The sequence below is a fragment of the Adiantum capillus-veneris genome, chromosome 12 (assembly GCF_014529385.1).
Source record: "Adiantum capillus-veneris isolate H3 chromosome 12, ASM1452938v2, whole genome shotgun sequence".
NCBI lineage: Eukaryota > Viridiplantae > Streptophyta > Polypodiopsida > Polypodiales > Pteridaceae > Adiantum > Adiantum capillus-veneris.
The window spans coordinates 111242426-111266185 of record NC_140942.1 but is presented as its reverse complement, the minus strand read 5'-3'; the positions used below and the strand labels follow the sequence as shown (position 1 = coordinate 111266185).

The 23760-nt window shown below is 40.1% G+C and overlaps 1 protein-coding gene across 2 annotated transcripts in view; it reads left to right on the top strand.

The window, feature by feature from the left end:
• The window catches only part of LOC147446319 (polyadenylate-binding protein RBP47B'-like), a 99337-nt gene extending 90567 nt beyond the window's left edge, over nt 1–8770 (top strand). The window contains exons 4-8 of one of the 2 annotated variants that reach the window (XM_086525581.1): nt 1111–1241; nt 1363–1468; nt 7126–7281; nt 8290–8384; nt 8479–8770. In XM_086525581.1, coding sequence (XP_086381707.1) covers nt 1111–1241; nt 1363–1468; nt 7126–7281; nt 8290–8384; nt 8479–8569 — 579 coding nt within the window. In that variant the 3' untranslated portion in view covers nt 8570–8770. The remainder of the gene's footprint in view (nt 1–1110; nt 1242–1362; nt 1469–7125; nt 7282–8289; nt 8385–8478) is intronic. The other variant, XM_086525582.1, reaches the window with a different exon arrangement.
• Nucleotides 8771–23760: the final 14990 nt, after the last annotated feature.

The window sequence follows — 23760 nt, the reverse complement described above, 5'->3', positions numbered from 1 at the left end:
AGCTAGCCAGTCTCAGAGATGGATCACAGATTTCTTTAGAGCAGACACTGGACAGCCGGAGGAGCTATACTACCAACAGAGCTCACATTTGTCTCACACCATAGGCACACTGATCGACCCGATTGAGCCGGGGAGATCAAGACGCCCACGAGTGCGGAGGACTACATAGCATCGACGGAGGCTGCATCAGAGGATTCGGATAACTTTGGCCAGGCATGCACGACGCTCGGTCAGATTACTGACCATGGAGGAGATTGATGAGATCCGCCAGCGACCGATGCTGGATCTCCTGTGATTTAGCTATTTAGCTATCCCAGCCAGCTGCTTACTTTGCTTAGTTCACATTGAGCGGCTTAGGATTCCATAGTATTTTTTCTTTTGTTATGTTGTTATTTTGTTACTCTTACTTTGTATCAGACCCACCACATTGTAACTTTCTGGTCTCATAGGTCACTTTGGCCTGTTGAAGACGTTAATATAACATTTCATTTCATTTCATTTCATTTCATCTCATCTCATCTCTCTCTCTCTCTCTCTCTCTCTCTCTCTCTCTCTCTCTCTCTCTCTCTCTCTCTCTCTCTCTCTCTCCAAAATAATCAACCTCTAAATGATGCAAGACTCGCATGTAATGCCCTGGCAATTTCGCTTAGTCAGCGCCTTTCCTATCCATGGCATACATCACTAGAGGGGAGTGAATGTCGAGAAAAAAGAAGGGCTGGACGCTGTGTAATAAAGACGACCAAATATCTTTAATCTCTGAATGTAAACCATGTTATGACAAGATATAGTTCTGTGACCTCTCCTATCAGCATCCTGTATAGCAAACCAAAAGCATTACAAGATTGGCACATGAAGGCAGATGTTGGCTCCATGGATGGCCAGTCTACCCACAGAAATCTGTCAAGCAAGCGGCCATCCTTCCCCTCTCCATCTCTCAGATTCTAGCATCTCTTTTCCTTGTGTGATCGCATTTCTCTTTTGGTGAATCATGGAGGGCCATAGCCTTTCAAGGTAGGCATGTTCACATCTTTTTGCAATGTTTGCATCATTTGCCACTAATGCATGTGAAGACCACAGTTGAACAATATTGAACTCAATTTATTTTTATAGATATTTGTCGGAGGTTTGGATCCTTCTGCCACAGAGGATGATTTGCGACGAGTTTTTAGTTATTATGGAGAACTTATCTATGTCAAAATCCCCCCTGGAAAAGGTTGCGGTTTTGTGCAGTACACTTACAGGTAGCAACCAATTTGTGTCCTTGAACATCTTGACTTACAAGAAGTCAGGATATGTCTTGGAAAATAGCACAAAACTGGAACTTGTGTTAACAGATATATATATGTCCCCTGCAACTTTCAGATCTTCTGCTGAGGAGGCCTTAGCAAAGTTGCATGGAACTGTAATTGGGCAACAGGCCATTCGCCTATCTTGGGGAAGAAGTATGCAAATTAAGCAGCCCTATTCTGTAAGGGTTTCTCTCTTATATAATTCAGTTTGTGATATAATTAATGATCATAGATGCACATATATTCAACAACAGTTATCCAGAATAAGTTAAGAGTTATGCTTTTAACTATCTTAATTGCTTTTTGTACACATCAAGGAGTTGATGTGATTGATAGAGTGCCTAAAATGATCTTCAGATCAGAGTAGCGTTAGCAGGGTGGAGTCAAAAAATGATTCTTAAATGTGCTATACAGCATTTTTATACGTACTCTGATAGTCCCTTTCATACAAGCAGATAAGTTAGACAGGAGGCCATTGCAATACGTGTTGTGAGCCTTCGCAGAGTGTTCTGTCGCATTTTGCAACTGAGGGAGAACTCAAAGCTCTTCTGATAGGATAAAGACTTTTGCTTGGCATGGCTGCCATTGCTTTTGTGTCGTGGAACAACAGTGTCATTGTTTGCTTTTTGTTACAAGTCAAATAAATCATCGTGTTGTGTTACAGAAATTGGCTGAGGTAGAGTATGGTTGAGTTTTGAGTTGTCTTTTTGACCTATTTGTGCCCCCCCCTTCTCCCCCCCCTCCGAGTCAACCGTTCTTTGTAGGGATGTTTGCACATGCATTTGGCGTCTTGTGAGGGTGCTACTTTCACCATTTATCACTTACCTCATGGCTATAAATTGAGCTTGTTTGTGCCTCTTTTCTACTATTTCAATTAACAAGTTCTGCTTTTATTTTCACTCTCTTGTTCATGTGCTAATGATTATGTTAATCATGAATGGTTCTTTGCTCAATCCTCCACAGCTCCATAACTAACAATCATGAATGGTATTAGAGCGTAATGAGGGTTAGTGTATTGCTAACCTATTAGGTTAATTAAGCATGGGTGCTAGTACCGTGCTTTTATTGATGGTGGTATTAACTAAGTGCAATTTCTGGGTATCAAGTCCCTTAAGCCACTAATAGCATTGGTGGATTAGGCTTTGGTTAGGGAAGATTATGATCCTCTCTTTGTGTGTGGCTTTTCTTCCTATGCATAAATAAATCCCACATAAGTCCATCCCATATACTCCAATTGAACCCTCTTGAAGCATCTTTAATGCTCAAGCAAGTGAATTGGGAGCTTGGATTAATGCCAGGTTCATTTGTATTACATATGTGAAGTATTATTAGATCAAATTCCCTAGTTTTTCCATCTTTATTTTCTTCTTCAAAGCTACAGCTTTTAAATAAGCTCATTAGCACTTATTTGAAGCCCTAACCATAAGCATCAAGTTTGTGAGTTTTTGCGTGTGAAGCTCTTTGCTTCACACAGTTTAAATTGACTATTTAAAGCCTTCCTCACACAAGGTAACTCACTTGGTGAGTTGGGTAAGGGGTCTTGTGTAATGATATCTTTTCACATGGGTGTGAGTCCCTTTTTCCAAACTTTCGGACGTCAACCACTTTTCCAAATCTGCTTTACTTCCATAGTCGGTTCTGGTAGGGCTGGTTCTCATAAGCAGACTATCTTTCAAGGAGTGCTATTCTAACCAAAAGGCCATTCCAATTGTAATCTAGCTATACACCTTGTCAAGGAGAAGTTCCCACCGCGCAATAGAGAGCTTCTTTGGAGTTCTCATCGAGCATCAAGTGTTAACTCCAATTCAGGAGGTGGTCGACTACACATACAATTCTTCAAGAGATCTACCTAGACACAAAGGGCTTACTCATAGCGAACCAAAGACTTAAAGCAAAGGAAAATCCTCTTACTTAATTCTCTCTTGAACTTTATGCACCCAAAGCATCATTTAAACCATAGATGTGTATGTAATTATTCTCTTTGGAGATGATTTAATAGTAATGCAATTGAGAGGAGTTTTAGATACTAGTTTATCTTGTTAAGACCAATCCATTAAGCATTATGGGGAAAAGGATATCGAAAAGTTCAATGGCTGAGGGTTCCACACTTGACAAACCAAAAAAAGAGGATTGTTCTTTTATGAAAAAGAACTTATGGAGCATTGTTAAAACATCCCTAGACAAGAAACCTGAGCTAAACCCAACACAAACTAGGGATCATCATCATCCTAAATCATAGTCCAACTTCAAGCAAAGGATGAGCAAGCCTTATGCATCATCATCATGGCCTTACATACAAACTATGTTTATTTTGTTGATGAGAGCACAAGTGCTTTTGAAGCTTGGGAGGTACTCGAGAAAAACTTCGGAGCTAGAGCAAAGAAAAGTAAGGTGAGTTTAAAGAAACAATTGTATAGGCTTACCATGGAGAGGGGGGAGGAGTAAGGATATTTCACACGACACGGAGAGGCAGAGCTCCACTCCCAAACGGCAGTGGCCAAATTTTCGTTGGGAAAGTTTGCCAGAGGGGAGTATAAACGTCAACTGCTGGTTTGACATGTGTGAAGAGACTGATCAAGTACTCCAGAGATCGGAAATTTGAGAAACACTTGAAGAATTATCCGATTGATGAGATTCACTCGAGATGGTGTGAGACCATAGACTCTACTCTCAAGTCGGGAAGAAAGTTGAAAGGCAGACAAGTGCAGAAAAGCGGAAACTATACTAACAGAAAGAGTTGGACAGAGCTCTTGACAAGAAGCTAATAAAAGGCTTGAAGCACAACCAAAGTCTGCCATGAGATTCACAAGCATCAAGTTACAATCAAACGCAACCTGCATCGTTCAGAGGTTTCATTTACAACTAAACGCTCCCTAGACCTGATTGCGTTGTTTAGAGGTTTCCTAAATACAAATCCACATGAATACTCTCGGAGTTATTCAGATCTTTCCATCACAGTTTTCCATTGAATACTCTTCCCAGACCTATGTCGGAGCTATGAGTTATTCACAGGCCAAAATACAATTGGAACGAGCATCAAAACTTGAATCAAGCAATCTTAATCGCCACCAAGCAAGTTTAAAATTGATAAATTCTATTTCAAATTAATTATGAACAGAATTCTCAATTTAAGTTCAAAAGTATCTAAATACAAAGCAAACTTAAAATCATACTAGGTTTGTCTTGATCATTTGAACTTGAAGTACGATCATCATTTGGCACAACAGTGATGGTATGGTTCTGGGTCTGGATGGTAGCATCGTTCTTGTCGTGCCAAGGCATACCCAATAGAGCGTCGCAATGCCCTAACTTCATGATGTGAAAGTTTGCCTTGCCATGATACCCTTGAATGGTGACTAGAAGAGCATTAATGAGTGGTAGAACTTTATGAGTTTTCCCTATGGCTAGCTCGGCTTCAAGTTCTCTAGCAAACTCCACCAATTATCTTGGAGAAACCGGCAACTTGAGAGATTTTGATTCTCCAGTGTAGTTCCCCAAGGCATAGATGTTGTCAAACTGCTATAAGAACTCGTTCTATTTTGCACACGTGAAATGGTGAAAATTTCAGTGTAGATCCACCATCCTTGAGGTCCTTTGGCTGATGGGGTGCAAATTCAGGATGTGGATAATAGGGGGGTAGGCATACGGGCTCCAACCGTTATACTGAGGTGGTGGTGGCACAAGCGGTGGCATTTGGGGCGGAAACCAGATGGTTGCACTGTGAAACTGTTGAAAGCTATGTAGAATCGGGAGGTTCTATTGAGGATGTCTCGAGAGTATGCGGTGGAGTTCGTCGAGGAGTGATTGCAGGTACTCTGTAGAATCGAGAAGTGCCATCTTGCTCTGTCTGTTCTTGGAGGAACCGGTATTCTATAGAAAAGCACGTGCCCGAAGCTCTGATACCACTGTAACGGGAGGGCATCAGATGCCAAGTGAAAAGATCAGACTTTTAGCACTTCAAAACAACTAAACAGAAGCGAGAGAGAATCCACACGAGAGACACGGAGTGGCGGAGTTCCACTCCTAACGGCATTAGCCCCAAACCCTAGCGTCCCTTTCAGTATTTCTTTATATTGTTTCAACAAGGCACAAGCTCTGGGAACTCTGCTTTGCTTCTCCACGTGGTAGAATGCTAGAGAGAAAGAGTCGACACAATGTATTTAAAGGCCCTAGGCCTATCTAAAAGCATCTCACATGAAAAGCAACAATTCTAAAAGCTACTGGTCCAAAATCTGGCTCCCCAAGGGCTCCAACGCAAAATGCGGAAATCCATACAGGCTGTTAGTGCAAAATCTGGGACTGTTTGTGGAATCCGCCACGTCAGCATGATTTACGCAAATTGGCTTCTGCTGGTCTCTTTAGGGTTTAGGCCCCTTGGCCAATGATCTGCAAGTTGGTAGGGTTGGATTTTAATCCTAACCCCTTTGTCTTCAGTTATAGGTTCTAGGCCCCTCCGCCATCTTCAATAAGCTGGTTAGGTCGTCTTCTTTTTCTTTTGTTAGGGTTTAGGCCCCTCGGCCGTCTTCAGGGTTTTCCACGTCAACAGTTTGTGACAGACATTGCAAGTCTTACCAATAGCTTAAAAGCCACTTACCTTACCAATAGTTAGTTGTTCAGATCTTCAGGGTTTTCCACGTCAACAGTTTGTGACAGACATTGCAAGTCTTACCAATAGCTTAAAAGCCACTTACCTTCATTAAAATTGAAGTACAAGAAGAAGACAAAATTGCAGTGTTACTAAGAGCACCTTCAAGCCAATATGACCACATTGTCATTGTTTTAGAAGAGAAATAACCTACACTAAATCTTCAAGCAGATATCAACTCTTTGCAAGAAGAGGAAAGAAAGAAAAGACCCAATCCAACTCAAGGGGATGAGTGTATCTAGCTTCTACTTCAAAAACCAAATGCTTCACATGTGGGAAGGTAGGTCACTAAGCGAAGGAATGCTAGAGAAACAACAAATACATCCATTGTTGCAAAACAGGTCATCCACATGTGAGATACTATAAAGATGAACCCAAGAAGCAGAAGGCCATCACCAACTCCAAGAAGGCAACCAAAGATGAAGCTAATGTTGCAGAAGACCAGCATGCTGAGGATCATGGATCCACGCACTTTGTTAAAGATTCTGATTCAGACATATTGTAGAGCACATATGATTATCACCCTCTATCTCATTCTATTTGTATCATTTATGAGATAGACCTTGAGTCGTTGGTCTCGGTCATGAGCGTTAGTTTAAGGGGAGGGTACCACGAGATGTCACTCTGGCATTTATGATTCGCCAATGTTTTATGAGGCACCTTTAGGCTCTGCCCCTTTCTAGGTGTCAACCCCTCTTTGTAGGGATGCTTGCACATGCATTTGACATCGTGTGAGGATACCACCTTTACCACTTATCACATACCTCATGGCTATAAATTGAGCTTGTTTGTACCTCTTTTCTACTAGTTCAATAATCAAGTTCTACTTTCATTTTTACTCTCTTCTTATATGCTTATGATTATGTTGATAATGAATGGTTCTTTGCTCAAACCTCCATAGCTCCATACCTAACTTATTGTCAGCATCCTTTGAGCGACAATCCGCTTTGCCTCTTTGCTGACATTGTGTTTGAACAATCTGGTCTTACTTTCTTACTTCATTCACTGATTTTTTGTTCATGGGATATAATTTTGTGAACCTAGGTCTGAACTACGCAACCTGACTCATTTTTATCCTTAGTTAAAGATTCCCCTTCCTCCCATGTTTTTCATGGTCAGTTTTTAAACTTGCTACATCCCCTTCCTCCCTTGTTTGTTATGGTTGATTGTTAAACTTGATTGTTGCTGCAGGTACCAAGTGCATGGGGTCAAGATCCTTCTCAGTGGAGCAATGGTTACTATGGTTATGGCGTAGGAGTTGATGGTTATTCATATGATGCAGCTGCACAAGACCTTGGGCAGTATGGTTATGCAGGCTATCAAAATTATCAGGGCTATCCACAGCCGGTATGTTGTCCTCTGACAAAGAATAATCTTTATGAAGGGAAAAAGAATTGCTTAAAAGCATCCATTAGGAGTTTGCTTTGTGAAAAAAAATTTAAGAGGTAAGTGTCCATTTCAAGGGCTTCAAAGGTTTACCATAGTGATGATTAAATGAGCTCTGCTAACTCAGGCATTTATGCCTAGCCGTCTAGGTAGGTAAACTGGCAGGCATAATGATAACGATCCTTTTGAATATTAGCGTTCAGAGGTACCACATACTGCTTTAGAACATTGAGTGTCATGGTAGGAAGATATACTCTACCATATTTGAACGGTAAAACATACTGGGATCAAATACATTAGATGGAAAAATGTGCTCACTGTTTATTTTGAGACATGAACACAATAGGCTAGTATATAAAGTCAGTGAACTGAAACACAATTAGAGTAGAGCTGTGGTGGACAAGGACTGTGGTTCTGAAAGGTAATAATTCTCTTATGTAAAACCACAAGACAGAAATGAATGATAAAAGGAAATGTCCTCTGCTGTGTCCGAGGAAGTGTCCATGCATTGCACAAATGAAGCTTTATGAAGACTGCTAGGAAAAAGCCCAAAAATTGAGTCCTTGGAAAATGGTCCAGTTCCTGTACTGCGTACATGAAGTTTGAACCCATATACCGACTCAGTGCCCTGAATTGTTTTAACACCCCCCTAAATCTTTTTTGCTGGATTCAATGGCTCTATTTATCAGCGAGTCAGCAAAGAATAGCTTGTACTAAATCTAAATGGTAAATAGATTGGATGGCTGATTAAAGTAATGGCCGTTTTAAGATCAGACGAAAGTCAACTAGATCCACGATTGGGATCCCTCAACTAACATTGATTTGATCAACTCCACTGAAATAGTAAGCAGGCGTCATTTTTTGTGAACGAAGGTTGACTGGCTGCATGAGTCAGAGGTGGTTTACAAGGGAATTGATGCTGTGCTTATTGTTTTAGAATTCTGATTGAAATACTTGGTTGTGATAAAGGGGGAAGGAGATCTGGCTGCGGGGTCTGCTGATTATCTTCTTGTTGGTGTGGAAGAAGAAATTTTTGACCCACTGGCTCCACCAGATGTCGACAAGTATGTGCACTACAGACATAAGAAAACAAACAACCCCCCCCCCCCCCCCCCCAATTTCTCCTTCCCTGCTTAACTAATGTGATCAATTCTGCAGGTTGAACGATGCTTATATCTCTCTTCATGAGTCTTCAATATTAGGGCGCCATCTGTGGCTAGAGACATCTGAACAATTAATGGCTAGCTAGGCAGTACATTATAGACTGTGTTATGTAGCTTTAGCTTAGACTTACATCCGATTTCTCAAATGTAAATTGACATTATACACTCCAAGATTGTATTGATAAGGCTAACTATGGCCTCTTTGGGACTAAAGTTGTGCGTTCATAGGAGCATCGCGCATCTTGTTATTTCTGATCTTATAAATGGGTGTTTTTAGCTGCGGTATGCATGAAGGTGTCTATACTTGGGTTCGAAAAGCTGGAATCTCATCTCCTTGTTTGTGAGAAGCATGGGATATTACTGAATGTTTCAATTATTTGCCCAGGAAAATCTCTTAGGTTTGGTTCTAGTTATGGGGCCAAAGTGTGCTCTCAAAGGAAGCTCTTCAAATGCCAGAGAGACTACTGTCTCCACCCAACCACCTCCTGATATAGGATCCCAGACCATAGTTAGAGGGAATGGCCATTTTCAACTCTCCGTTCCCTGTTCCGATTCTAGCTTCCCATTCCAAATCTCCGTTCCGTGTTTTCAAACATGAGTATCTGTAACAAGGAATGACATTCCATGCCTGTTGCCATTCCCTGTTCCCCGTTCCCCGTTCCGATTTCCCTTTCCAGGCTGACCCTATCTTTGGAAGACCCCTATACTAGCCGGCCTTTTGCCTAGGACCACGTCCCACCCAGAAGGGCATAATAGCCTTGTCTTGACATTAGTCCCCCCTTGAAGGTGATTTGCCCACTTGGCAAATACCAAATCTGTCTCCAATATGAATCTTGAGACTTATGAGTATTTCCTTTAGCTCCATTGATAGCCTATACCTTACATTCGAGGAAAGTGCTCTTTGTTCTTTTGTGTACGCCTTGTCTAAATAAAGAGGCTTTTCATGAATATACGAGTGATTGCCATTAACTGGCTTCTCCTCCTGCCTACCCTCGCCTTTAAAAGGCTAACATGATCTCTAACCAAAAGTTGTTATGACAAAAAAGTTAGTTTTGAGGGGGAAGAAAGTATCACTTTGAGAAAAATAGAGAGGATAAAGAATCTGTTTGAACAAAAGAAGAGGGACGAGAGGCTTTAGAAGAAAATTCTCGAGGACAAACCACAGTAGACTGATGCATAATTTTCTCTCAAAAAGAAAAATATTTATTTTATCGCGGTGTGGCAGATGCATCAGTTGTACTTAAATTTTGTTTTCTTTTCATATCGTTGGCGCATTGTACATCTAACTTCCAGCGTATTGTCTGTGTGAGAACAACCCTAGAAGTCTTGCTTCAGGTTTGGTTAAATTTTTTTTGTATAACAAAAACTACCTTGTAGTGTGTGTGAGGTTGATTGGGAACTTTTAACATCTTTTCTCTATTGCAACCATGCGTGATATTTGCTCTAATCTTTGTCATTCGGAAGGTCTATGTAACTAAGAAGAACATGCTTTCTATATCTTTTGCACTCTCAAAAAACATGTGCTTGTGAATTGGGGTTGTTAAAGGTTTTTCCTAATTGAAAATGGTCGAGTGGGTAGAGGGGTCATTATTGTGGGATGCGTGGTTTTCATGCCGATTGTTTCATCGGACGTCTGATGATATAATTCTTAGATAGAAGTGATTGCAAACAGCAAGTCTCATGACAAAGATTGGTGCGATACTTGCGCATTTTGGGTTTTTCTACTTGTTGAGATTGCACCTTACATATCCATACATGCAAAGAGACTTCTTTTCAAACAGCTCCCAATCACCCTCTTTTAAAGGGGTACTCAGTTGTTGTTAGATGAACAGGTTGACTTCTATCTTGGGTCAAGTAAGCCCATGTGTTCAGTTTAAGAGCCAAAGCCCTAGGTTTGGTTTCACCAAACTTTTGCTAGATAAAGGTCAAAAGTCAGACCATATCTGGTATGTATCCCCCCCCCCCCCCCCCCCCCCCCCTCTCCGAGGGGGAAGAAAGTATCACTTTGAGAAAAATAGAGTGGATAATGGATCTGTTTGAACAAAAGAAAACCAAATTTAGATAGCATCTAAAGTAATCAGACATGGCCATAATTTTAACGGTCCACTGGAGGTGCAATGAATGTGTACTTTATTGGGGAGCTAAAATGATGATCATTAGAAGGATCAACCAATGCATGACCGACGAATTAATAACGAATGCCCTTTTTCCAAGGTGTGAGTGAAAGCAGTGGTGCATTCATGGGTTGAATTAGAACTAATGTGCGATGAGTTGATGACCCTAGTTTGCTCACAATTATGTTGGAAGCTTCAAATCCCAATCATCACGTTCTACAGATACAAACTTGGTCAACAGGTTCTGCATAATAACCTTATTATTGCATTTTGCCAATCCATTTGCTTGTGTGGATAATAAGGATTACACTGGAAAGTCCACAACAACTCTCATATCACTTTATTTACGAAATGCATGCCCCGATCACTAACCAATTCCATCGGTTATCCAAACTGTAAAAACACATTTCAGCACAGACATTTGATGATTGAAATCGCATTATCTTCCTTCAATGGGTAAGCTTCAACCCACTTTGTACAGTAATCTATACATGTCAAAATATGTTTGCATTGAGAGATCGTTCTAGTGCCGGTTTGATTGGACCTATAAAGTTCGATCCCCGCTTTTGGAATGGTTCAAGTGACAAAGTCAAATTCAATGGTAATCTATTCTTATGAGTTGGCTGCCCAATCCGTTGGTAGACATTGCATTGAGATGCAAACCTCATTGCATCTGCATGAACTGTAGGCCACTAAAGTCTTGCTTCAAACTCCTTTGCAGTCAACAAACCATACAAATATTCCTCAGCAATACCTTCATGGGCCTCTTCTAGAATTACTTGCTGTTTGGGTCTTGGGACACATCGAAGCAGTACACCCCAAAGCTCTATAATAAAGCTAACCCAACAAGATTTTTAACCTGTTAGTTTTCAATGCTACTCTCTTCCTTTGATCAACCATCAAATGGGTTGGCATGACTTCTTTCTGTAGAAAAATAATCTTCTCCTCATATTATGTCAATGGAAGAGGTTCCAGATGTGTAACATCTTCCTCTTCTCCCACTATAATGGTATGGGATCCTAAAATTCACACACAAATTCAAGCTAAGTAGTGGTTTCAACCTTCATCAATTCCAAAGCGCTTGATAGAATTATAACGTTTGTTACATGGTAAATACTCATTAACACAACAGCAAGTAAACCTCGTCGCCGAATGCTTAAGTTTGCTTAAGATCCACCTCTCACACAACATAAACTTTGTCATACATTGATTGGGTATGCATACATAGGGCCACATTACAAGGCCTTGCATAAGGCACTACTTTGATGCCCATGCACAACACAACCCTGATGGCTCACTATCATTTAGGGGAACTCCAATTAGGAGAGGAGAGACATTCTAAATGCGGACCTATTGATCAAATGATTGTTTTACTTATTTTTGTGCTATAATTTGCGTTTGATTTTTCTTTTTTACAAAACTTTTGAATTGATACCCTTAGAAGATAAAGTATATCAAGAGTAAAGGACGAATGCCAGATATGAGCCCTTACGTGTGTATAAATATGTACATAAAAGTGCTTTTTGCTAAGAATAATAATAAAAAGTAGAGCAATTCCATCAATAAATAACAATTTTTTTAATTAAAAAAATCAATCTTTTCTAAAATGTTAGCTATTTTTAAAGATTTTTTCAATTAATTTTGCTATTTTTCTCTTTTTTTTGTTGATTGTTTAAGCAAAAAACACAAAAAAGGATATAAAAATTTCAAGAAAAGTAAAATATAGGCACAAAGAGTCTATGAAGTGACGAGAACTTCCAAAAGTCAATTTGGAGGTTGCTTGATCAAGATTTAGCAAGGGTCACTTAACTTGCCGAAATGGTTTTTTAAGTTGAAAAGCCTTGGTCGGACAAAACTAATGGAATTTGGCCATAAGATGTCTGTTTTTAGAGTTTTTTGATGCGAGGTTCATGTCACATATGAGGTAGGATTGATTATGAAATCTCCTCAGTAAGTGAGTCGACAGCTCAGGTATGTATACACTAACCTCTCTTTAGGGCGTGGCTCGACAAGTATCTTGAATGGCCGACCCACTTGATGCAAGAACCTTCTTCACTCCAACAAGATTTCACCTTTTGCCCGGTGCCTAGAGTTAGAACCTAGAGCTAGCATAAGATAGTGCAAAGGTGACACCGCAATTGGCTGAATTACCCAATGTTGCCAAATCCAAACAACAATGAAATGAGAAGTACATGCTATGAGCCCTCACCACAACCGTAAATCAATATGAAGACTTACCAGATCTATCTTGTCAAATGCTCCAAAAGATATATCGAATGATGGTAGCCTACATCAATGAGTACCATAAAACATGGATTTTAGAGACTCTATGGATGTCCTTCTTGGGGCGGCATAAAGGCTTAGTGTATGATCTCAGCAAGCAGCTCGATGAGAAGATATTGCATGGGTTCTTTGCATGTATGATGTTTATGCCTTCATACTTCATGAGCACTTTTGAGGAGGCTTTTTACATGAGGTTTTTCACATTAGATACAACCATTTTTGGGCCAGAGGTCAATGATCTTCGGGCAAGATTTGTAGCTACCATGCTATGGAGCTCCATCAACAAGACACCATCGAGCCTCATGCCCAGGAAGTTTTTTAGTTAGTCAAGGAATACAGAAAAGGACCGAGCTGGACATCCAGTCACTAAATGCAATATCAACGTGCGATTTGACCACCATCTCAGCCTTGACTCATGTCAAGGACGACATGAAATAGGAGGGGGGAGTGTTGGAAGATTCCAATAGCAATAGATGCCAAGTCAAGAAAAGGAGGCATCTAAGAAGATTTTTTTAGCCTCAAAAAATAATTGTAATTATCTTACCTGAGACCATTAGTCCTTTGTTCACTATGTAACCATGAATAATCAGGGATTAAGAGCTCTCGAGTTGTAATTTGTGCTATTCTTGAAGTAAATCCAACCCTTGTACATAAAACCCGGATCCACGATATAAAAGGAAGCTTTTGTAAAGTTTGAGGCATGATTATTATCAATAAAATTAAGCAAATAAAGTTTTCTCTCTATGTTGTGTGTTCTCTCTTTTTGCTGTGTCTTTACCTCTTTACACCACACCACATGATCATTGTATCGCATTTGAGAGAGCACCTTCGTGTTAGTCTCATTGAGCTCTATGCGTGGATATCTACATTTCAAGAATTTCATGAGATTTAAGCGTCTGCTTATGCAACCTTCCAAGTGACTTATCTCACTATCTTAGTGTTGCTTTGAGATTTTATCATTTGCATTAGATTCTTAGCACTTTGGAGCACCTAGTAGGCATGTCTGACATCAGATTTGACGACCTACAAATATGTTGCTGGGAAAAACACATTTTGTTCTATGAATAGATTTTAGGTTTGACCATCAGGATGTGTTTTGACCATGCCTTGATGATGTCTACTAAGTTTGGTGCTGTTTGAAGTCGATTTGCTATTGATTTTGCACATGGATGTGTGCTTGAATCGGAGAGGTAAAAATCAAGTTTTTCATAGTTAAAGTGCACATAGACATTTTCATCAGAGTGTATTGTGTTCAGAAAAGAGATTGAAAACCTCTTGGCATGATTACATGCCCTAGTCAAGCCACTTGCTTCCTAGGTTATAGTCTTGAATCTGTCTCATCTTGAGATGTGATAGTTGATGGCCGTGTAGCTTGGAGACCTATGCTTAGAAAAGGAAACATAAACAGTACATTTTTTGACAAAAATCTTCAAGCAAGGAGATCTTGTATTGGTCTATTCTTTGAAGCAACACATCCCTAAGTTCAAGAAAAGGGTCATGGTTCTTTCATAATTGAGAGTGTTCCACCAAGCAGGGCAGTTAAATTGGCCACCTTAGATGGGGAAATAATGAAAAACTAGATTAATGGATTTCGTTTCTGAGAATATAATATGCCATTGACCACTGAACTCTTAGAAAGAATGCATGTAGCAAAAGAACACAAAATCAAGTGACAAAAGATCACTGAACAAGCTCAGGAGGAGGTTCACATTTGAGTTTCAATGGGAAAAGCGGCAATGCGACCAAACCCTGAAGTAATGATAGTCAACATGTTTCAAATTCAAACTCTATATTTTATTCAGGCCTCAGCAAAGCTCAGTGTAATTATTATTTCGGGACTGGATATAGTTTCCAGATTGTAATATACTAAACATGCAGATTAGCCGAACCCATGGTAGAAAGTAGGAGAGGATTTTGATAAGATAGAACCTCCAAGGCTGAGGTATAAAAGCCAATTTTTGTGACCCTAAGGAAATTTTTTTGAATTAATCAATTTTTGAGCTCAACTAAGTGTACGGTAAGTTTTGAGTGAGAAAGTGAGTGATCTTCTTCTACTCTCTATGTGCACTACGAAAGCTACATTGCGAAGGTGTCTTCACTATTGTGTTAACAACAGAGAGATCTACGCGTCGACGCCAAGCTTGCACGGTTTTGGTCTCTTCCCGAAGAGATCTCCCACGAGCTTTGAGATGAGTTTTCTCTCTAACAGTGCATCCGATTAGAGATTGCTATATGTCATTGCGTTCACGGCGAGTAGAACTACACATTAGGCTTAAACACGTCTAGAATCGGTGACCTGTAATTTTTGATCTGTCTTCATACGTGATTTCTGCACCAAGTGTTTACAGGTAGTGAGTTTTGGGCTAGAGACTTTAGGGTAGTGTCCTTTAGGTGTATAGAGGTCATCCGTTGAGTTTCATAACAATTTGACAACGTTAGGTCTTGTTTCGAAGAGTGTAGCCATTGTAAATAAGATAACTTTTGTGCATACATAGTGTGCTTTGAGTTGGTTTTCCTTGTTAGTGATTGTCCATAGAAGGTCAAGTAGATGATTTACACCCATCTATTTGCTTCCATGTGCGTACGGGTCAAGCTATGTCCTTGGTTTACATCTTGTTTGTTGCCCTAGTTCTCACTTTGCTAGCAATTGCGAGCATCGAATTTTCCTGACACCAAAGATCAAGAAGAAACCATCAAAGCTTAGGAACAATGTCCAATTGAAGGAGAAGAGTGGGAGAATGCACCTCAAAACCCTGCTCTCTCAAAAGAAGTAGTGAAACACCCTCATCAAAATTTTCCCTCCCCTCTAGATAGTCTTATGAAAGATGCCAGGGGGTTATCTTCCTCCTCATCCTCTGACTCAGAAGACTTTTTTGTCCCCAATACTTAGGATGAAGGCAAGCAAAAGTTGGAGGATAATTTTTTTGAGGCACAGCTCGAAGAACAAGATAAAAAAGCTAAATCTCAGCTTAGCACAGACCCAGATAAATCAGTGGACATCCTCATGACACAAGCTGAGGAAGAGAGGCTTCCACTTCCACCCAGTGTCTCAACCAAAAGGAAAATAACCATCCAAGGACCCCACAAGGGTCTTAGTTTCTCTGGAAAAACCCTCTAAGAACAATAAAAAATAAAGTGTCCAAATATTAGAGCTTTGTCCTTTAACTGCAAAGGGTTGACATATCCAATTAGGGCCCAAGCCATCAAGAGATGGATTTAGGAATCTAATGTTAAAGTTGATTTCATAAGACTTCAGGAGATGAAAGTTTCTAGTCAGATCTTGTCCTCTAACTTGCACAGACTTGGAGCAGGTTATAAATGGTTCACCACCTGTCACATTTTTGGCAGACGGGGGGCAACATTAGGTCTTTCAGAGAAATATGCCAATCAAGTTCTAAAGGTATATATCTCTTCAAAAAGACATTGGGTAGCTGTTACCCTTGAAAAACCTTCTGAATACACAATTGTTTATATGCTTCTAATTCATAAGGAGAAAGAGGCTCCATCTGGGAAGAAATATCTAGTCTGCCTTCTCCTTGTTTTTGTGTAGGAGATTTTAATATGGTTGAATCTATTTAAGATAGATGAAACCAACTTGGACAAACCATCAGTGGTATAGAAAAACTTAAATGGGAAAATGTAGTCTCTAAGTTGAACTTGGTTGATATATCACAAGAAACTGGCATGACTTGGTCAAACAAACAACATGGAAGTTGCTTCAGGGGAGCAAGGCAAGATAAAGTTTATCTGAGCAGTAGCATATTGAATGAATTTTGGCAGGTGAGTTGCAAAAAAGATAACTCCATTTTGATTTCTGATCATTCTCCTAGCATAGTTGATCTCTAGAAGAATTATGCATGTATAAAGCTGGTTGGCCTCATGTAAATCAATCACTGTTGACCTTGGACATTGGTATAAGCTAGTTGGCCTCATGTGGATCAATCATTGCTGACCTTGGCCATTGTCAGAGAGAAGGTAAAAACATTTTTTCAATCTCGCTTTTTGGTAATACCTCAACCCTTAAAGCCTGGGATCATGCTGTTAAGAAAACTCAAAATTTGTTGACTGAGTATAGAATCAAGGCTGGATACATTAGAGATAGTAGAAGAATGATGATAAGGAGCCAGATGACCTCTCTAGAAAGTGGCCTCTCCCCTTGGAAGCCCTCCTAGCCCCCAAGTAGTTGAGCTTAAAACTAAGCTTAGAGATGAAGAGCTCTTATCTTCTAAGGCCTCAATCCATTGGACAAGAGATTTCTAGGCTGGCAAAATTGATAGGCCTGATAAGCACATGTTTAACCTGTTGAAAAAGACAAAGGCAAAGGATTTCATTCCTTTTCTGAGAAATAAAGATGGTCAAGCTGTAAATTCTCTTGCTGAAAATTTGAAGGTTGCTGAAGTTTTCTTTTTTGAATTCATCTCCCCCCAAAAGAGGGGTTGATATCACCTCTGCTAGAGATACCAATGCTAGAATAAGAAAAAAATATGTCCTTGATCAGGTAGCTCAAAGGATAAATCAGCCTCTATCAGAGGGGGAGGTAAGAGATGCTATAGATGCTCTTAAAAATGGTAAAATCACCTAGAAATGATGGTCTTCCAAATGATTTTATCAAAATTTATAAAGATTTTCTAGTTCAACATATCTTGTCCATATGGAATGAGGCCATTAGGGTAGGAGCTCTCTCCACCTCTATGAACACTAGTGTTATTAGGCTCGTTCACAAAAGGGGGGCTAGGGAGGATCTAGGGAATTGGAGGCCTAAGGCTCCTGTCTAACTTCTGTGTACAAAATCTTCTCTTTGTCTATAGTTAGAAGATTAAGTCCTATTATGCAGTAGATTATCCTTCCTGAGCAAAAAGGATTTTTTTAAGGGGAGGTTCATACTTGAACCCATAATTACATTGTGGGAAACCATTGACTATCTGCACAACAATGAGCAAGACTTCATCTTTTTTAAAATAGACTTTGACAAGGCCTATGATAGGATAGAATGGGACTTCATCTTTCAATATCTTCCTGATATTAGTTTATGTAGACCTTTCATCAAGTTCATTCAGATTCTTTTTGGAAATGCTTGTGCAAGAATTTTTGTCAATGATGATCTTTCAGATGCCTTTTCTTTGAAAAGATCAATCAGGCAGGGATGCCCAATAGCCCCTCTCTTATATTCCATATTCTCCTTTGACTCCCTGGGCTGGTTAGTGCAGGATGCTCTTGAGAGAGGTCTCATGAAGGGCATCAAGATTCCTGTACATCTAAAGAACAGGTACTGCAATAGTTTGCTGATGATACAAACTCACTGGTGTCAAATGATGCAGGCATAGTTGAGCACTTTTGCACATGCTTGGACACCTTCTGTATGACTAGTGGCTCAGTGATCAGTCACTCCAAGATTGGTTTTGAGCACTTTTGCACATGCTTGGACACCTTCTGTATGGCTAATGGCTCAGTGATCAATCACTCCAAGATTGGTTTTGAATCCTCCACAGATCAAGTCCCACATGTCATCATAGAAGCTGGATGCAATGAAATCAGAGATGGACATGTCTTCAGGCTTTTGGGCATTCCAATGGGCTTTAAGATCACCTTTGCTCAGAAATGGGATTGGGTCATTGAAACATTCAAACAAAAAATCAAAAAATGACAAACCCATCAGAATTTAGTAGCATCAAGAGCTTTTGTGCTTAACCACTACTTACTTCCATCTTTAGTATATTTTTTCTCCTGTTTTGGTGTCCAACCAAGTAGCAAGCTTGAATCAAGTTTTATCTCTGGCAAGATCATTTTTATTGGGAGGAGGTGTGGATCATCCAAAGACATCAAAAGAGGGTTGGGAATCCTAAATTTGGAATATCTTGTAGTCAAAATGGCAAAAAAATGGATATATAGAGCAACTACCTCTGATACTATTGGGCACTTCTTCTGAAAAGGGATGTGCACAACTTCAAGATGCTAAATTATAAAGCATGGGCCAACTTGCAATTCAGAGAGGTTCTGCCTTCCCCAATCTCTTTCATTCCCTATGGATCCAAACTTGTATGCAGAATGTGGAATGCGTGGAACAATATCAAATCCAACTGGAAACCTTCTAAGGATTTTTTCTCTAATCTTTTCTCGTTTCTCATGGACTCTTTTTGGTTTGGTTCCTTTGTAGGTAAAGCAAAAGCTGGAGTTAATAGAAAGGCTCATAAATGTTTCAAGGTACGTATTAGGGCATGGAAGGATATCATAGAAAATGGGCAGCTTAGAACACATCAATCTCTCCAAAGAGATTTCCATATTACAGGAGCTGATGCTATATGGTGCCTCCAGAGAGCCAAGCAATGCATAGGAAAGATAAGGGTTCCAACCAAAGTAGTACAAGCTACTAGTAAAACATCCTACATTGCTTAAGCACAAGGAGAAACAAACATTTCTCATGTTTCTATTCCTAGGAACAATCACTCATTGAGAGCTATCCCAATTAAAGAAAGGGTTGGCATCATTTCTCTCGACATCTCCACTGACACTCTGACCTCAATAGAATTTTGCATTGACCCACAACTTCTCACACCGACACCTTCATCATTTCCCCCACCCCCCCACCTACAACCAAAACAAGTCTCCCCAACCTCAAGAAGCTACTACGAATGCACAACACGACCGCCCCCCCCCCCCCCCCCCCCCCCCCCCCCCCCCCCCCCGCCCCTTCTTCTCTCTCTCTCTCTCTCTCTCTCTCTCTCTCTCTCTCTCTCCATCTCCAAGTGACACTAGAGAGGTTGCCATGCCTCCTTCGTAAGCAAACAAAAGTTATTTTTAGAACTCTTTGCCCATTCATGAGCAAGAGAATAGTGTATGACAATTGCCATGCCTTCTCCGTAAGAGGGCAAACATAAGTTAATTTTTACAACTCTTTGACCTTTCATGAGCAAGAGACTAGTGTATGTAGCACGGATTCTTTGTTGCCTTTCTAGTGAGGTGGCTAGCATCATCATCAAACAACAAGGTGTAGTTTCACCTAGCAATAGAATACCATGATCCACATACGAGGAGTATGTATATTAAAACAAGGCTTAAATTATGTTATCAAAAAGCTTAATCTTTTTTCATTTTTAACATAATTAAAAAATGATCATAGATTAATTTCTCTATCACTAATCTATGCAATTTAAAGCTAACCAATTAAGTACTTTAATTGGTTCACTTAGAGTTTTTCTCTCTTAGTGAATTTGAGAAGACTCTCTCTAAACCTAGAGAGAAAATGATAGAGTCTCCAAGTCTGAAGAGATAGTGAGAAGCATTGGGCTTTTTATAAATTTTTTTGCAAGCTACATGGGCTATCCTTAAGCACCCCTATTGCTAAAATAGTCCATGGCATGGCCTCAAATCACCTCCTAGCTTTTGCAAGCTTGAGATTGAAATTCTGGTAACACTCCCTGCTTTAACTCAAAATATATGTCCCATTGAAAAAAATATATGATAGTCCATTTGATTTAATATCTTCTATTCCATATGATATAATATCCACTAGGGTTTCCAATTATTTATCAATTTAAACTATCCACATAACCTTCCAGATATGATTCTGGGGTCTAGCAAGATCGGCTCAAGTTGTGTGTGTGTGTGTGTGTGTGTGTGTGTGTGTGTGTCTGTGTGTGTGTGTGTGTGTGTGTGTGAGAGAGAGAGAGAGAGAGAGAGAGAGAGAGAGAGAGAGAGATGCAACATTTAGGAGAAGTGTGACTCAATTTATTCTTGAGAGTTTTCACCTTGGAGAGGTGCATTTGAAAGCAGAGCAAGAGCCCTACATGCAACAAAAATTTGAATGTCGACAAAGAAATGCAAACGCAGAATAGCGACAAAATGCTGTATCAAAAATTGGAGTGTTAAGTGTGAGGGGCATGAAAGCAACCATTGTGCCACGGGGGTTTGAATCCCTCATACAACGGTTAAGATGCATAGTTTATTGCCATAAACCACCCACCCACTCGTGCTTCATTGTCCTATCAGTGGTGCGAGTTTGTACGTATGCAGACGATAGCTATGTACTCCTTTCCGGGGGCAGCTTTCTATTGGGGTCTTTACCCTAGGTGGTGTGTAAACCTCCTCATTTTGCCACCTTCCCACAGCCTCTCCAATTTTTGGTGGCATTTGTGACACTTTTGCATGTGGCAATGATATGAGTTTGCCTCTTACAAGTTATTTTTAACCTTGGCCCCTCCAAAAGAGGGATTGTCTGTCATCTGCTCTTGCCTTGCCTGGCACAGTGTCTTGTTGTGATCCCACCTCCTCCTGTGCATCCACCCCTGCTTGCCCCCCCCCCGCCCCCCCCCCCCCCCCCCCCCCCCCCCCCCCAAAAACCACATTTTCTTTTGCTTTGCTTTCATTCACAAGCCTTCCCACAACATCTTTGTAGATTCCACTTAAACAAATGTGTTCAAAATTGTGCCAACTTATTGCAAGAAGGAACCGATTACATGGTTCCAATCTATTAACCAATGGCATGTGTATAAAAACATGTTAAAAAAAAAAAAAACCCTTTTACCTAAACGCAATTGATCTCAATGAGAAACTTTTTGTTTATTGGCAAACATCATGCCAACCTTTTTTTTTTTTCATGGAAAAACTTTTTGTTAAGAGGAAAGTGGTTCTATAAAGGTATTTTGTTTGTAGCCTAGAGAAGGGTAAATTGTTGCTCCAAGCATTGTGTCTTTCATCATATTAGAGTTACGTCATCCTCAAAGGTCAACACAGTTTCCCCTTTTATCCATACAATTCGTGTTGAAGCTTATAAGTGGAAAATGACGTTGCTTGCAACCCTCCCATTTTTCAAGATTTGAGATGTTTTATGGTCTGCAAAAGACCAATCCCTTTATGACCAAAAGCATGCTCTATTTCAGAACTTTTGAGGCTAACTAAGTTCAGCTAACCTCACTAAAATTGGTAATTTTCCAAAATTCAATGGAGATAAATCAAAGTTTCGCCTTTCCATGTCTTAGTATCCCTGCTCCGATTTGAGTTCAATACTCACAAAGCCAAACCCATTTCGGCAAGAGTTAAGACATCGTTTTTTAAAGCAAATCGCACATATCGCGTACAACATGATATAAACGTTCGTGGTCGCTTGGCCACACTGGAACCAACCAAGCTAGCTCCTTTGGACAAAAAATAGGTTTACCTTCAATGGAATCTTAGTATTAGCAAGGGACAAAATTCTAAGACAATCTCATGAAGCAATGCACTTAGGTCAAGATCTACCTTTACAAGAGAAACCATCATAGCTACCACATGGGGTTAAGTGTACAAGAAATATTTGAGCTCTTCCTTTTGGGATACGTAAGGCTTGTAGTAGAGCTTTCTAGATTCTTATATAGCGTTTCATGCAAAGGGGGAAAAAAAAAGGAGCATCTTCATGATGAAATGCAATGTGAAAACTTTTGCAAATGCTATATGCTATGATGTAGATCTCTTTGAATCCATAGGGCTTCTCCTCCCTTTCCCATGTAGATTCCTTAGAAGCATCCTTCCACATGACTTGAGAACCTATCAACCCAAGTGACCTCATGGCCTTATGATGTGTGGTACGATGATGATGCAATTCTTATAAGCGGCATGATCCCATTGTTGGGTATCATACCAAAAATTATCTATGCACACACTTTAAAAGTGTCCCTCTTTACCAGGAATAACATGATGGCTATACATGTGTGCACAAATAGACACAACTCTACACATGTATGCATATTTATTCTATTATTTTTAACACACATACACACTATTGCTCGCACATATCCTCAACACTAAAGGGCGCGGGGTTTTTAATGAAGCTCTCATGATGGGATCCACTGGGTCTTTAATGAAGCTCTTGTGATGGGATACACGACAACAAATTGAGCACACAAGATGCAAGGTAAGTTCGGCCGTCCAATTTTAAAGGGAAATGTCCGACTTTACTTTGTGTGTCCTAGTTTACTTCTATCTGTAGAGGTCTACTTTATAAGTTTTTGTTTAGGCATTGGGGACACCAAAATGCACATGCCCAGGTGGTCATGGCATTGGACTGTCAGAGTGCAAGTTCTGGATTTGAATCCCCTTGATGATCGACCATGTGGATATTATTTTTGCCGTCCGCATTCCTCAAGATTCGGGCACTCACTTCTTTGTCGTTGATCCCATCACACAGTCTTCATTAAAGACCCCATGCTTGTAGAGGTTTACTTTATAAACTTTTGATTAGCCATTGGGGACAGCAAAAGGGACATGCCCAGGTGGTTAGGGCATTGGGCTGCCACAATGTGAGTTCTAGGTCCGAATCCCCTTGATGATTGACCATGTGGACATTATTTTTACCGTTCGCTCTCCTTGAGATTTGGGCTCTCACTTCTTCGGTGTTGATCCCATCACACGGTCTTCATTAAAGACCCCATGCTATAGAGGTTTACTTTATAAACTTTTGTTTAGGCATTGGGGATACAAAAGGCACACGCCCAACTGGTAGGGCATTGGGCTACCATAGTGCAAGTTCCGGGTTCAAATTCCCTTGATGATTGAGCATGTGGACATTATTTTTTTTGTCCACTGTCCTCGAGATTTGGGTATTCACTTCTCCGCTGTTGATCCCATATGTGGTCTTCATTAAAGACCCCATGCCCTTTAGTGTCGTGGCTCACATCTCCTGGCTTGTAGTGTACATTTTGATTGAATATTATGCAAAATCCCAAGTTATGATATATTTAGACCTTCACCTTAAAGGGAAAAAGTGCACACTTTGGTTATAAATCATGATAAAGATCTTAGGTTCTGGAAATAATAGTGGTTTTCACTTATTTGACCCAAACTCCAAGGCAAATAAAATAGGTTTTTTTTAAAGCAATTACCTGCACACATAGGTACCCTGACACGTA